Raw genomic sequence first — 13,517 nt, forward strand, 5'->3', positions numbered from 1 at the left:
GTATATTTTATCACTCAGCAGAGATTACACTTGATATGCAGGAACTCACTGAGTCAGTCACAGACCACAGCAGCCACTAACTGCTCCAATAAGGAGAGTGACATGTATCCATAAGCCATCAGGGTAGACTGAGGTGAAGCCAGGAGTGCATGCAATTACCTGGTTGTTAGAAAGAAGGTATAGTTGCAAAGAGGCAAAATATCTAGTGACAAGGACATACTCATCCATTCCTGCCCTATCTCATTCCACAAAGATTATAGTAAGGATCTTACATAAAACACAGATAATAAAAAAGGAATAAAAAATTGAAAACAAAAGTTTAGAATAGGAACTTCAAAACCAGTGGGGGAGAAAAAGTTAAAGTAGGCTCTAAAATTAAACACTGCTGCTCTATGTGAATTGTTTATTGGGTCCCAAATTTCCTGGTATCCAGTCTCACAGAGCTTATTATTAGGAAAAATTCCTACAGAAGAGGCAACGCTTTTCCAGGTGTTTTTCTCAACACCACCACCAACAGCAGAAGTGTCACACTGGGTTCCATGTGGGTTACTTTACAGATACAGGGCTCAAGAATACAGATTTGAGTCACCTGCGTAACGTCAGAGAAAGAACACAAATCCTCATGTTTGCATAACAAATTCATGCCCACACAACCTTACCTTTATAATAAGCTCTTTATAATTGAGAGCAGGATATTAATTTCTTTTACCATAAAACTCCAAATTTTAAATAATCTTAAATATTCCCATTTACAAATTTAAAATCGGCAATAATATTCAAAGTGATTTGGAGAATTCAGACTACAAAGAAAGAAATGATTTTACCTCTACAACTTGGCTCTGAGGATTCTTGAGAGACTGCATGGTCTTGAGCACTTCCTAAAGAGTCAGAACATGGGCTAGATGCAGTATGTTCAATACCTGACAAGGAAGGGAAAAGAAATAAGAAGTTTAAATAAAAATGGGGGGGAAATTTAACACCAAAACCAAAGTTTTATGCAATTTTTGACCTAGTAAGTATCCCTTTTGTGTAGATTGATGACTTGAACTATATACTCCCAAACCCCTCAATCAAGACACAAATTCATGCTGTGTATTTACCGCCACATTTCAGATCCCCCTGCTCTTCCTTGGCATTTTTCCACTGAACCCAGTTCTTCCAGGCATTTACCCCGTACATGTATTTCAGTGTCATCCCAGACACTGAACACCCCTGAAAGGCTCCTTGAATAAGACTCCTGGGCTCCACAGCCACTATAGACTTCTTCCGTCCCTGTAAAAATTCCAAAAATTCACAGAATATAAAGTTTAGTTCTGAATCTTTAAGAAGCATAGTTCTCCAAGAAAGAAGGGAATAAATTTACAGAATATACAATTTATTATTAGATCCTAAAGATTCAGAGTTCGTAAAAGCTAGAAAGAGTTTTAGAGGTTAATCCAATCCACATGAGGAAAGAAAAAAAAGAGAGTTGAAATGCAGACCTCTAATAATTACTAACATTTGAATACTCACTATGTTCCAGATACTGAACCCACCCAATGAAGTAAGAATAACAGTTATTACCACTCAGGTCTATTTCATGGAACACATGAGCAGATCCATTCTGGGATACAAAACAAGCCCCCATAAAATTCTCTAACTATAATCAAACTAGAAACCAATAATGAAAGGATGTTAAGAAAATCCTCAAAAATTGGAAATTAAACAATACATTTATAAATACCCATGGTCAAAGAAGAAACCACAAATGCAATTAGAAAATTTTTTGAACTTCAGTGAAAATGAAAACATCAATTTTTTTCCCCACAGTGCTGAAGCTTACAATGACATTTATAGTACTAAAATGCTTCTATGAAAAATAAGTAAAAGTCTAAAATCAAGAATTACCTTAAGAAACTAGAAAAAAGTAGACACATTAAAACCCAAAGTAAGAAGGGTGCTTGGGTGGCTCAGTCAGTTAAGCATCCGACTCTTGACTTCAGCTCAGGTCATGATCTCAGGGTCATAAGATCAAGCCCCATACCCAGTGTGGATTGCCTGCTTGGGATTCTCTCTCTCCCTCTCCCTATGCCTGTCCCCCACCTGTCTCCCCCCTACCAAAAGAATAAATGAAATAAAATAAAACCCAAAGTAGGGAAAATTAAAGAAATAATAAAAATAAGAACAAAAGTCAATGAAAAAAGGATAGAGAAAAATTAATAAAATTAAAAGTCTGGTTCTTTTAAAAGATAAAAAAATCAATACAGTTTTTGCTAGAATGATCAGGGAAAAAAGCGAGAAAACATAAAATAACAGTACCTGATCCTAGAGACATTAAAAGGAGAGTTAAGAGAATGCTGTCATGCCAATAAACTTCACAAAGCAGATGAAATAAACAAATTTCTTGAAAGACATGAACTAACAAAGCTTGCTCTAGAAGAGATAACCTAAACAGCCATAAACATTTAATTCATAGTTTAAAACTTACCTACAAAACCCCTGCAGACCCACCAGTTAAATTATATTGTATTTTAGAAAAGAGAAAAGGAGGAAGTATTAATTCACTGTACAATGTTACCATTATCCTGAGAACAAGGCCAGACAGTCATCACAAGAAGACTACAGATCAATCGCTCTCTTCAACGGAGACATTTATAAAACCTTAACAAAATATTAGCAAACTGAATCCAGCAATAGATTAAAGAATAAATACATCAGAAGAAAGTAAGGTTCATCCCATGAATGCAAAGTTAGTTTAGCATTTTAAGAATTCATGTATGTCATCATTTTAACAGATTCAGAAAGGAAAAACCAGATGAGCATCTCTATAGATGGAAGAGAGCCACATGACAAATGCAACACAAATCATGATAAAAAATTTCAGCAAATTAAAAATAGAAGAGAACTTCCTGCCTGATAGGGGCCATCCACAAGAAACCTACAAGTAACATCATAGTTAATACTACAAGACTGAACACTTCCCCTAAGACTGAGAATAGGCACGAAGATTTGCTCTCATCACTAACATTCGACATTGTACCGAAGCCAGTACAATGCATAAAAAAATCCTAGCTGGGGGCACCTGGGTGGCACAGCGGTTAAACGTCTGCCTTCGGCTCAGGGCGTGATCCTGGTGTTGTGGGATCGAGCCCCACATCAGGCTCCTCCGCTATGAGCCTGCTTCTTCCTCTCCCACTCCCCCTGCTTGTGTTCCCTGTCTCGCTGGCTGTCTCTATCTCTGTCGAATGAATAAATAAATAAAATCTTTAAAAAAAAAAAAATCCTAGCTAGTGCAATACGTTAAAAAGAAAAGAATAAAGAAAGTGCATTAATATTGGAAAGGAAAAAGTAAAATAATCTTTATTCATAAATAACAGGATTGTCTAGGTAGAAAATCCTAGACTTTGGTTGAGCAAAATCACAGTACATAAAATCAATATAGAAAAAAAAATCTCGGGGCACCTGGGTGGCTCAGTTGGTTAAGCATCCAACTCTTTATTTCGGCTCAGGTCAAGATCTCAGGGTCATGAGATCAAGCCCCGCACCAGGCAACACTCTCAGCAGGGTATCTGCTTGAGATTCTCTCCCTCTCCCTCTGCCCTTCCCCTGGCTCGTGCTCTCTCAACTCTCTCTCTAAACTAAATAAAATCTTTAAAAAAAAGAAAAAAAGAAAAAAAGAAAAAGAAATATGTTAACTGGAATTTAAAACTTGAAACAAAAAATATACATATAAAGAAAAAAGATAAAAAATTTAAAAATCTCTACTTTTATATGACAATGAGGGACACTAGAAAACGAAATTAGAACTACTACTACTTAAAACAGGATCAAAATAAATTTTAAATACTTATTAGATAAATTTAACAAAGTATGAGACTTGAACAATATAAAACACTGCTGAGAGAAATTAAAGATGATCTACATAAAGGAGAAAAATATCATCTTCATAGACTGGACAGCTCAAAATTGCTGAGATATCAGTTCTCTACAAATTGATCTATGGATTCAGAACAGCCCCAAAGTTCTAGCAGGCTTTTTGTAAAAACTGACAAGTTGATTCTAAAATTTATATGGATATGCAAATGACAAGTTTTGAAAAAGAACAACGTTGGAAGACTTACTCCTGATTTCAAGATTCATTGTAAAGCTACAATAATCAAGACATTTGGTACTGTATTAAAATAGACATAAAATAGACATTAAAATAGATACATTAAAATAGACATAGTTCTCTATTCAAAGGAACAGAACAGAATTTCAGAAACAGACCGACACATATATAGTCAGCAGATTTTAACAAAAGTGCAACGTAAGGGCGCCTGGGTGGCTCAGTTAAGCACCTGACTCTTGATTTCAGCTCAGATCATTGTCTCGGGGTCCTGGGATCAAGCTCCATGTCAGGCTCCACACTCAGCACAGAGTCTGCTTGGGATTCTCTCCCTTTCCCTTTCCCTCTTCCTCTGCCTCTCCCCCTGTGCTCTCTCTCTCTCAAATAAATAAATGATTTTTTAAAAAAGTACAAAGTAATTCAATGGGGGAAAGGACAGTGTTTTCCAAGATGGTACTAAACAACTGGACATCACAAACAAAAAGAAGAAACCTTGACGCTTTCCTCAACTCATACATAAAAATGATCTTGGAATGAATCACATGACACATAAAAGCTAAAGTATAAAACTAGAAGAAAACATAAGAGAATATCTTAGTTCCCACAGGTTAAGCAAAGACTTTTACATGGGATACTAAAACGCATGAATCATAAAAGAATAAAAAAATGATAAAAGTGGCCTTTCTCACAAAGTTCTGTTCTTCACCATTAAGAAAATAAAAAAGAAGTCACAGAATAGGAGCAAAAGTCATGTTTGAGAAAAGAAGTATGTCCATAATAAAGAACACGTACAACTCAGTAAATGACAAACAACCCAATAAAAAAAATGTGCAATAGTTCTGAACAGACACTTTACAAAAGAAGATACAAGAATGACAAATATGCACATGAAAAGATGTCCAACATCATCAGTCATTAGGAAAATATAAACCAAAGCCACAATGAGATACCCCTACACATTTGCTAGAATGGTTAAAAATAAAAACTGACAATACCAAGTATCAGCAAAGTCATGGAGCAGATTGGAACTCACACATTCTTGATGGGAATTCAAAAAGGTACATCTACTATTTTGGAAAACAGTTTGATAAGCTTTCTTAAAAAGTTAAAAACACGTATACTATAAGACCTAACAATCCCACTTCTGCATATTTTTCCTCAAATGAAACTATATGTTCACACAGAGATTCATATCTAGCATGTTGATAGCAGCTGTATTTGAAATAGCCCAAACCTGGAAATAACCTAGATTTCCATCAACTGTTAAATTCTGGTTTGTCCACACAATGAAATGCTACTCAGAAATGAAAAGGCATGACTGGCCTACTGATACATGAAACAACACGGATGAATCTCCAAAACATTATGCTAAGTGAAAGAAGCCAAACAGGGAAGACTGCGAATTACATAATTCTACTTTTATGAAGTTTTAAAAAAGGCAAAGCAGTACCATTTGCATCTATCTGCAAAGCTGATTAGTGGTTATCAGGAGCTAGATAACACTGACTGCAAAAGGTCATGAGGGAGCTTTCGGGACAGTGGAAGTGCTATGGTTGTGGTGGTAATTACGTACTGAATATATCTGTTGAAGCTCATCAAATTTTACACTTAAAATTTATGAATTTTTGGGGCGCCTGGGTGGCACAGCGGTTAAGCGTCTGCCTTCGGCTCAGGGCGTGATCCTAGCGTTATGGGATCGAGCCCCACATCAGGCTCTTCCGCTATGAGCCTGCCTCTTCCTCTCCCACTTCCCCTGCTTGTGTTCCCTCTCTCGCTGGCTGTCTCTCTCTCTGTCGAATAAATAAATAAAATCTTAAAAAAAAAAAAATCTATGAATTTTTGGGTGCAATTATAACTCAACAGAGATAATTTTTTTAAAATAAGGCTATATTCTTTTAGTTTTAGTATGGGAAAGTCCTGTCAATATGAAAAACAGTCCATGTGAATTTCACTATTATACTACATTAAATAAAATAATAAACCTCATTGTTATAATGTTAAAAAAAGAAGTTAAATTTAGAGACTTAAAAAAAAGTGTACAATGAGGATCATAAAAAGCTTTTAAAAGTAAAACAGAACAAAACACGTTCGATTATAAAAACAAAAGAAAAAGACCATGCTAAAAGAAATATAAAGGAAAAGGTAACAGTCTTTTTTTTAACAACAGCTGTCTGTCATTTATTGTTTATTATTTTGAATTCATCAGGTATAATACAAATACATTTACAAAATTTTATAAACTCATAAAAATGTTGTGATTACGTGGCACATACACAGGTGGTGTGTCATATGCTATTCTGGAGGGGCCGAAATGCTGCCCTTTCTTGTGTCTGTATTGCTGAAGTGTGGGCCGTGAGTCAGTACATGCTCCTAGCTCATCGGTCCCCAGTAAGTCCTGGATGACTTACTGTAACACAAGTGAGTAACAAAACAGAGTAACAAACCATCCACCAGTAAACTGTAAATTTTCCTGGTTACCCTTCTATCAGCTGGAAAAGGCTTATAATGATGATCCAGATGATGACAATCCCAATGCACACTGAGCAGCTACATAATAACCACACACTAAGCACTTGCCACATGCTGTGCTAGAAGACTGACCTCAGTACTTCTATTACCAAAACATCGAGGTTTACACATCCCTTTAAAATATTCAAAAGATATGGTTCTTCTTGATTATAAGAAACAGAAATAAAGGCACAAAAGTACAAGTCTGCGTAAAACATTGTACGGAATTCTGTGACCCTGCCTATTAAAGAGCTTCGTAAACATCAAGAACTAATAAACACCGAAGGAAAGAAAATGCTAGAAAAATTAAGCTACTGCTTACTCTTCGTCTAGGCTGAGGGAAGCCATCTCTGTGCCGTCGTCTTGTTCGGGAACGTGCCTGGATTCCCTGTCCTTTATTCAGTGGGTCAAAGGATTCTATAACAATCAGCAGAAAGCATAATTTGAGGTAAATAACTCACAGATTTATATAAAGACAGACTGGGGGAGGAAACATCAGGTAATCATCACTAATATTAATTATTTTGTTCATGATAAAATAACTTACTTATATTCTTAAGAGAAACAAAGGATATAGCACTGAAAAACTTCATTAAAAATCAAGGAAACCTCCTACATGGTTACTATGGGAAAGGTTAAAAATAAATTAACCACTTATTATTTAACCTTCAAAGGTAGGGACCATTCGTGCCGTAGATTATCACCCAGTATATCTGCTTCATAATGTCAATTCAGAGTTATACCAATCTTCTAAAATCGAGAGTATTTTATGTTGCACAAACCGGATGGAAAATCTGCTTCTAGATCCTGTTCAGTTTCCCCTTTTGAGAGCTGCTTCAAGTCTGAATCAGCCTCTTGCACAGCATTTGACTTTAAGGCATAATGATTCAACTCTTCCTCCCAGCTATGCGGAGTAGATACTGCCTCTGATTCAAGGTCACCACTGTATGTACTTCCTTGGTCTGAAACATACAGAAAACAAACGCTCAAAATAAGACAGAGTCTCTAAGTGCTGAGAAACCTTCCTGAACCCGGAATAACAAAACCAAGATATGATTGCTGATTTAACCAGGTACACTGAAGAACGAAAACTTCTTCACCAGCCTCATAAAACCGGCTTCATATTCTTGGTATACACTTTAAAGCATTATCTCAATTAATCCTTAAAACCACTATCTGAGGTACCTTTTATTATTCTCATTACATATTAGCATACATAAACGCCTGATGGCCCCTACAAATAGCTAAAGTTGCAAATATTAAATCCAAGGATACAAATACTTTATGGGTTTATATTACTACCTGAGGATAGTATTTTTCTTTTTCTTTTTTTTTTTTTTTTTAAGATTTTATATATTTATGAGAGACAGAGAGAAAGAATGTGAGTGGGGGAGGCAGGGAGGGACAGGGGAAGAGGAAGAAGCAGACTCCCTGCTGAGCAGGAACCCTGACACCAGCTCCATCCCAGGACCCTGGGATCATGACCTGAGCTGAAGGCAGATGCTTAACCAACTGAGCCACCCAGGCTACCCGAGGACAGTATTTCTCAGATCTGAAATATATGTAGAATTACAAACCTTTTTCAAAAATCTTGGTGTCTAGAAAGAGTTCCTGTTCAGAAGTTTGGGATCCTAAGGGAAAAAAAAAGTATATATTTAACAACTTACATGTATACACAAAGCAAATTGCATCTGAAATTAAATGACCGCTTTATAGAAATGAATCACACTAAGGAATGTTAAGAAAATAGTCTTCATATGCAGAAAGAATGATTCATTAATAAAACTAGGCATTATGGTAAATGAAGTTAAACAAATTATGACTGATAACGGTAGTTACACTTCCAGGTAGCAGTAGGAGAGAAGTCAGGTCAAGAGAGACCTTTATTTTAGATTTTACACTCCTGCGCTTTCTGAAATTTTTTTTTAACCATGAAACACAGGCACACGCAAATTTATTTACAAATTGACAAATATGCCTTGAATTGCTTTTTCCTCCCAAAATATAATATGCCTTACCACTGCACTGAAAAGACAATAGACTTAGAATATAAATTACATGCAGTCAGCACATGGAACTCAACAGAGCACAGTTCTACCAATTAACTACTTAAAAAATAAAAAGCTTAAGGACTCAAAGTAAAAGAGAAAAATGCTTTTTAAAACCCAGGAAAATTGCTTCTTTTCTCTGCAATCAAACATAAATTAGCCAGTTCCCTTTAGATGGCATTCATTTCTCTCTCCTTTATGTTTCTAAACCACTTGATTTTACTTACACTATGGTGATTACAACTATCTGTCTTGAAGGTTAGTTTTGAAAGTTTTTTCATTCTGACTCAATCTTTAAGTTAAGGCAAAGTTACAATGTTTGTACAGAGGAAGCACCTGAAAAATGTTAACTATTAATATGAATGGAGATGCCAACTTAAAATGAGGTTTATTATTAGGAATTGCTTGAACTTCTAAACTAAATACCAGAAATCAGAAGATCAAGCACAGGGGGCAATATTCTAAGACATTAAGTTCCATATACAAATGGTGAGAATTATGAGATTATATACTAGGGAGCAAAATGAGACCAGAAACAGTGGGATAATAACAAATAAGCTTTTTATGCATCTCTCAGAAGATACATGATTTTAAAACTTAATGGCAACACAAGAAGAAAGCTGACACTTTTTTCACATGCTACAGTGTTCTGAAAATCATCTAGCATTTATTATGCAAAATCTAAATGAGGTGGCTAGCTTTGTAAAAACCATCACTGAAAAAAAGGAAACGTCTATTAGGAAAAAATAACCTCCTGGCTCCTTACTGATACAGGGAAAGGCCTTTGTGTATTTCAACTATCCAAACACCATTTTCTCTATCTTTTCTTCTACTCCCAAATCAAGGAGGTACTAATTAAGGCTAGAAACCTTTCTGGATAGGTACTGCAACTTCTGGTCAATGCCCTTTGCTTTGGAGTCAGACAGACTGAATCTGACCTCTGGTTCCATCACTTCCTGATTGCTTAACCAGAGCAAGTATGATACTCTATTTTCCAAATGATGAGTTTAAAGTAAACAGTATCCACCCCACACGGTTGTTGTAAAGGTAAAATGAGGTGATACACATAGTGCATTTAGGACATGTCCAGGGTATGGTAAGCACGTAACTACTGTTCTTATCAATATTCTACTCTCATAGAATGGGATTTATCTATAGGTAATTTTCAGCCAAACAGTTTTCCAACCTAAGGCTCTATTTACCTTCTATCAACATGCTGGTTAATATACAACAGGAATTCTTAAATAGGGATCATGCTTTGAATATAGAAATAAAGCTGGAATATAATCATGAAAATGGATTTACAGATTATTTTTCTGGAATGATTAAGAACTAAAAATAGAATATTAATACATAGTTTTATAAAAGGGATAGAACTTTCAGAGGTATCAAGTTTAACATCCATACACTTGATATTTAAACACAAAGCAAGCTTTTAGAAACACCTTGACTATCCAATACTTAAAATTACTTGAGTTATGCAAATATTTTTAAGTGTATTTTCTTCTTTTTAAAGATTTTATTTATTTATTCGACAGAGAGAGAGACAGCCAGCGAGAGAGGGAACACAAGCAGGGGGAGTGGGAGAGGAAGAAGCAGGCTCCCAGCAGAGGAGCCTGATGTGGGGCTCGATCCCACAACGCCGGGATCACGCCCTGAGCCGAAGGCAGACGCTTAACGACTGAGCCACTCAGGCGCCCCTAAGCGTGTTTTTTTCTTTCTTTAAAATTATACCAACCTCCCTGGGATAGAGTCTTCTCTTTCTCTTCATCTTCTGCAATCATTTCCGCCATCTCAAGGAGATCGGCTTCAAATGGATGTGACGGAAGCTTCTCCTTAATGTCCTCAATACTCTCGGTGACTTTATCTTCATTATCCATTGATGGAATAAGCATAGGGACAGGCATCTGAAAGACCAAGGACAGTCTGTGGGGACTATGTCATCAAAACTATTATTTGTGAGATGATTTAAGTACTGAAATAATGAACAAATTCATGTATTTCTATTACTAACAAAACAGTCTTACTAGTTTTTTTTTGACTACAGCTATCTGAATCAAAATTCAGTTAAGTGCTTTGCTGGATAGTCAACAAAACGTGTCTCTGAATCATCTAAAAGAATAATTAACACATTTTTGTTTCTGATTATATTCTTGCTTAACATTTTCAGTTTCACACAACTATTTTCCTTAAGAATTCACCCAGGAAAAATATATTTCCAATAAAAAAATGAATACATTTCTGAGAAAAAGAATAATTAAATCTCACCCTTGCTAGAATCTAGAATTTTAACACATACACACAGTTTCTGATCTTCTTCTACTTGAGTGGTTTTATTGTGTATGAAACATTATAAACAGGCTACATCACAGCATTCTCTGAGAAGGCAGGTATAAACAGAAGCAGTTCTTTATATACTCCATATTAAAAAAATACAGTAACATGATAATAACCAACCACAGTCAGGAATATTTTACCAACAAGTGAAGAGTTTGTTTTATGGTGCTCTAACATTTTAGTTGAGGAAAATGCGCACTACATCAGCCTTAATCTCTAAATGATTACTCACTGGAACTGGAATTCCAAATGGGACTGGTGCATACTGAGTATAAAGATGAAGAGGTATGGGCACAAACACTGGTACGGGAACTGGCACCACAATGATCTGGGGCTGACTTGGAGAGTCTTCTAATGAGGAAAAAAAAAAATCACAAAAAACAAAGAGGCTTAGAAACATTTTAATACCAAAAAACTTTTAAAGCAACAAAGATTTATAGTTCAAAAGAATTATAATTAAAAAAATTTTTTTAAAGCACGCAGACTTGGAGCGCCTGGGTGCCTCAGTTGATTAAGCATCTGTCTTCAGCTCAGGTCACAATCCCAGGGTATTGGGATCGAATCCCATATCAGGCTCCCTGTTCAGTGGGGAGTCTGCTTTTCCCTCTCCCTCTGCCTCTCCCCCCAGCATGTGCTCTCTCTCTCTCTCAAATGAACAAATATAATCTTTAAAAAATAAAATAAAAAATAAAAAAATAAGGTACACAGACTTATAGTTCAAAAGAAGTATAATCTTTGACACTCTGAGTCCACAGAAGGAGAAATAACTGAAGTAGTAAAGAAAGGTTTGAAGACAGTAGTGATTAAAAGTGGGCAACACAACAATGAAAGGATATGAGGATATAGTGAATGAAGGATATAATCTGGATTAATGAATAGAAAGAACTGTAACAGTAATCTTAGAAGAGGGCTACAGAAGGGGCGCCTGGGTGGCTCAGTCATTAAGCATCTGCCTTTGGCTCAGGGAGTGATCCCAGAGTCCTGGGATCGAGCCCCACATCAGGCTCCTCCGCTGGGAGCCTGCTTCTTCCTCTCCCACTCCCCTCTGCCTGTGTTCCCTCTCTCGCTGGCTGCCTCTCTCTCTGTCAAATAAATAAATAAAATCTTTAAAAAGAAGAGGGCTATAGAAAACTGATAACATGAATAAGAACAGAATGTTAAGAAGGAGATTAAATAGGAAGAAGGGCCACTTTTGTGAGGCTATAATGAACTTCTAAAAACCATTTCTAGTAGATAGCGTGGAGCTACTACAGATCAGTTAGCACAGAGTAATATGATGAAAATGTCATTTAGAAAGTTTAATTTCAGGTGCCTGGGTAGCTCAAGTCAGTTGAGCATCCAATCCAACTCTTGGTTTCGGCTCAGGTCATGATCTCAGGGTCATGAGATGGAGCCCCACGTTGGGCTCCGTGGTATCATGGAATCTGCTTGAGGATTCTCTCTCTCCCTCTCCCTCCCCTCACTAGTGCACGCACACACTCTCTCTCTCAAAAAATAAATAAAATCTTTTTTTAAAAAAGTTTAATTTGGAGGCCCTCTTAGTGTGGAATAAAAAGTATATCAAGTGTAAAAGTAGGCAGCAACTGCAATGTGTAGAGCTAAGCTGATGAGGACCTGGACTAGGGTGGTTATGATACCTACAAAAAAGAATGAATATATACAAGCAGATATTCTAAGGTACTAAAAGATGAAACGGAACTTAGAAACCTAAATATGAGTAGGGAAAAAGTGAGAAGGATGGAGAAGTCATTTGATTATTTAATAGGTATCCTACAGAGTCCTTTCTATGTGCCAGAAAAATACCCTAGAAGATTATAAAACCATTAACATAAGAGAAAGTTGATCTAGTGACAAGAAGTGAAAAGCTGACAAGCTGAGTAGGGTCAGAGGTGGGAAATAAGCTGGGATCAATTTTACCATGGTCCAATGGACATTTAAAAGAAAAATTACCTACAGATAGGGGGTTGGGCAAAGTGGGTGAAGGGGAGGAGGAGATACAGGCCTCCAGTTATGTAATGAGTAAGTCACAGGAACAATGAGCAGAGCATAAATAATACAGTCAGTGATACTGTAATAGCAATGTGATGGGACAGATGGTAGCTTTACTTGTGGTGAACTTAGCATAATATACCAGCCTGTCCAATCACTAAGTGGTATACCTGAAACTAATGTAACACTGTGTGTCAACTCTACTCAAAAAACCCCAAAAAAACCCAAAAAACCCCCTCAAAAAAAACCCCAACCAAATCACCTGATCAGAGATATGTGATAACCACGCTACAAAATACTAAGTAGGTCATTATTAATACAATACAGATATAGGCCAAAGTCATCTATAGCATTATTTATCAATGTGGACCACGGGAGCCTGAAGAAATGCAAATCCTCAGATCCCACTAAATTACAATGTACTTAATAAAATGCCCAAGTAATTCATATGCATATTAATGTTTGAAAGCACTGACCTATAGGATAACCTCCCAGATCTAGGAATCTAGGATTACTTTCTGGTTTAAATCTAGGCTTATTCCATAAAA

The 13,517-nt window shown here is 36.4% G+C and overlaps 1 protein-coding gene across 9 annotated transcripts in view; it reads right to left on the bottom strand.

Annotated features, from left to right (window-relative positions):
- The window catches only part of ZMYM4 (zinc finger MYM-type containing 4), a 134,720-nt gene that overhangs the window by 16,219 nt on the left and 104,984 nt on the right, over positions 1-13,517 (bottom strand). For all 9 annotated transcript variants that reach the window (XM_087858500.1, XM_045782573.2, XM_087858499.1 and 6 more), the window contains 7 exons: positions 11,213-11,331; positions 10,382-10,550; positions 8,173-8,226; positions 7,378-7,557; positions 6,918-7,012; positions 1,101-1,272; positions 825-920 (listed from right to left, as the gene is read on the bottom strand). In XM_087858500.1, the coding sequence (XP_087714626.1) occupies positions 825-920; positions 1,101-1,272; positions 6,918-7,012; positions 7,378-7,557; positions 8,173-8,226; positions 10,382-10,550; positions 11,213-11,331 (885 nt within the window). The remainder of the gene's footprint in view (positions 1-824; positions 921-1,100; positions 1,273-6,917; positions 7,013-7,377; positions 7,558-8,172; positions 8,227-10,381; positions 10,551-11,212; positions 11,332-13,517) is intronic.

This window comes from Ursus americanus, chromosome 33 (genome assembly GCF_024610735.1).
Source record: "Ursus americanus isolate L20-20 chromosome 33, mUrsAme1.1.p, whole genome shotgun sequence".
Classification (NCBI taxonomy): Eukaryota; Metazoa; Chordata; class Mammalia; order Carnivora; family Ursidae; genus Ursus; species Ursus americanus.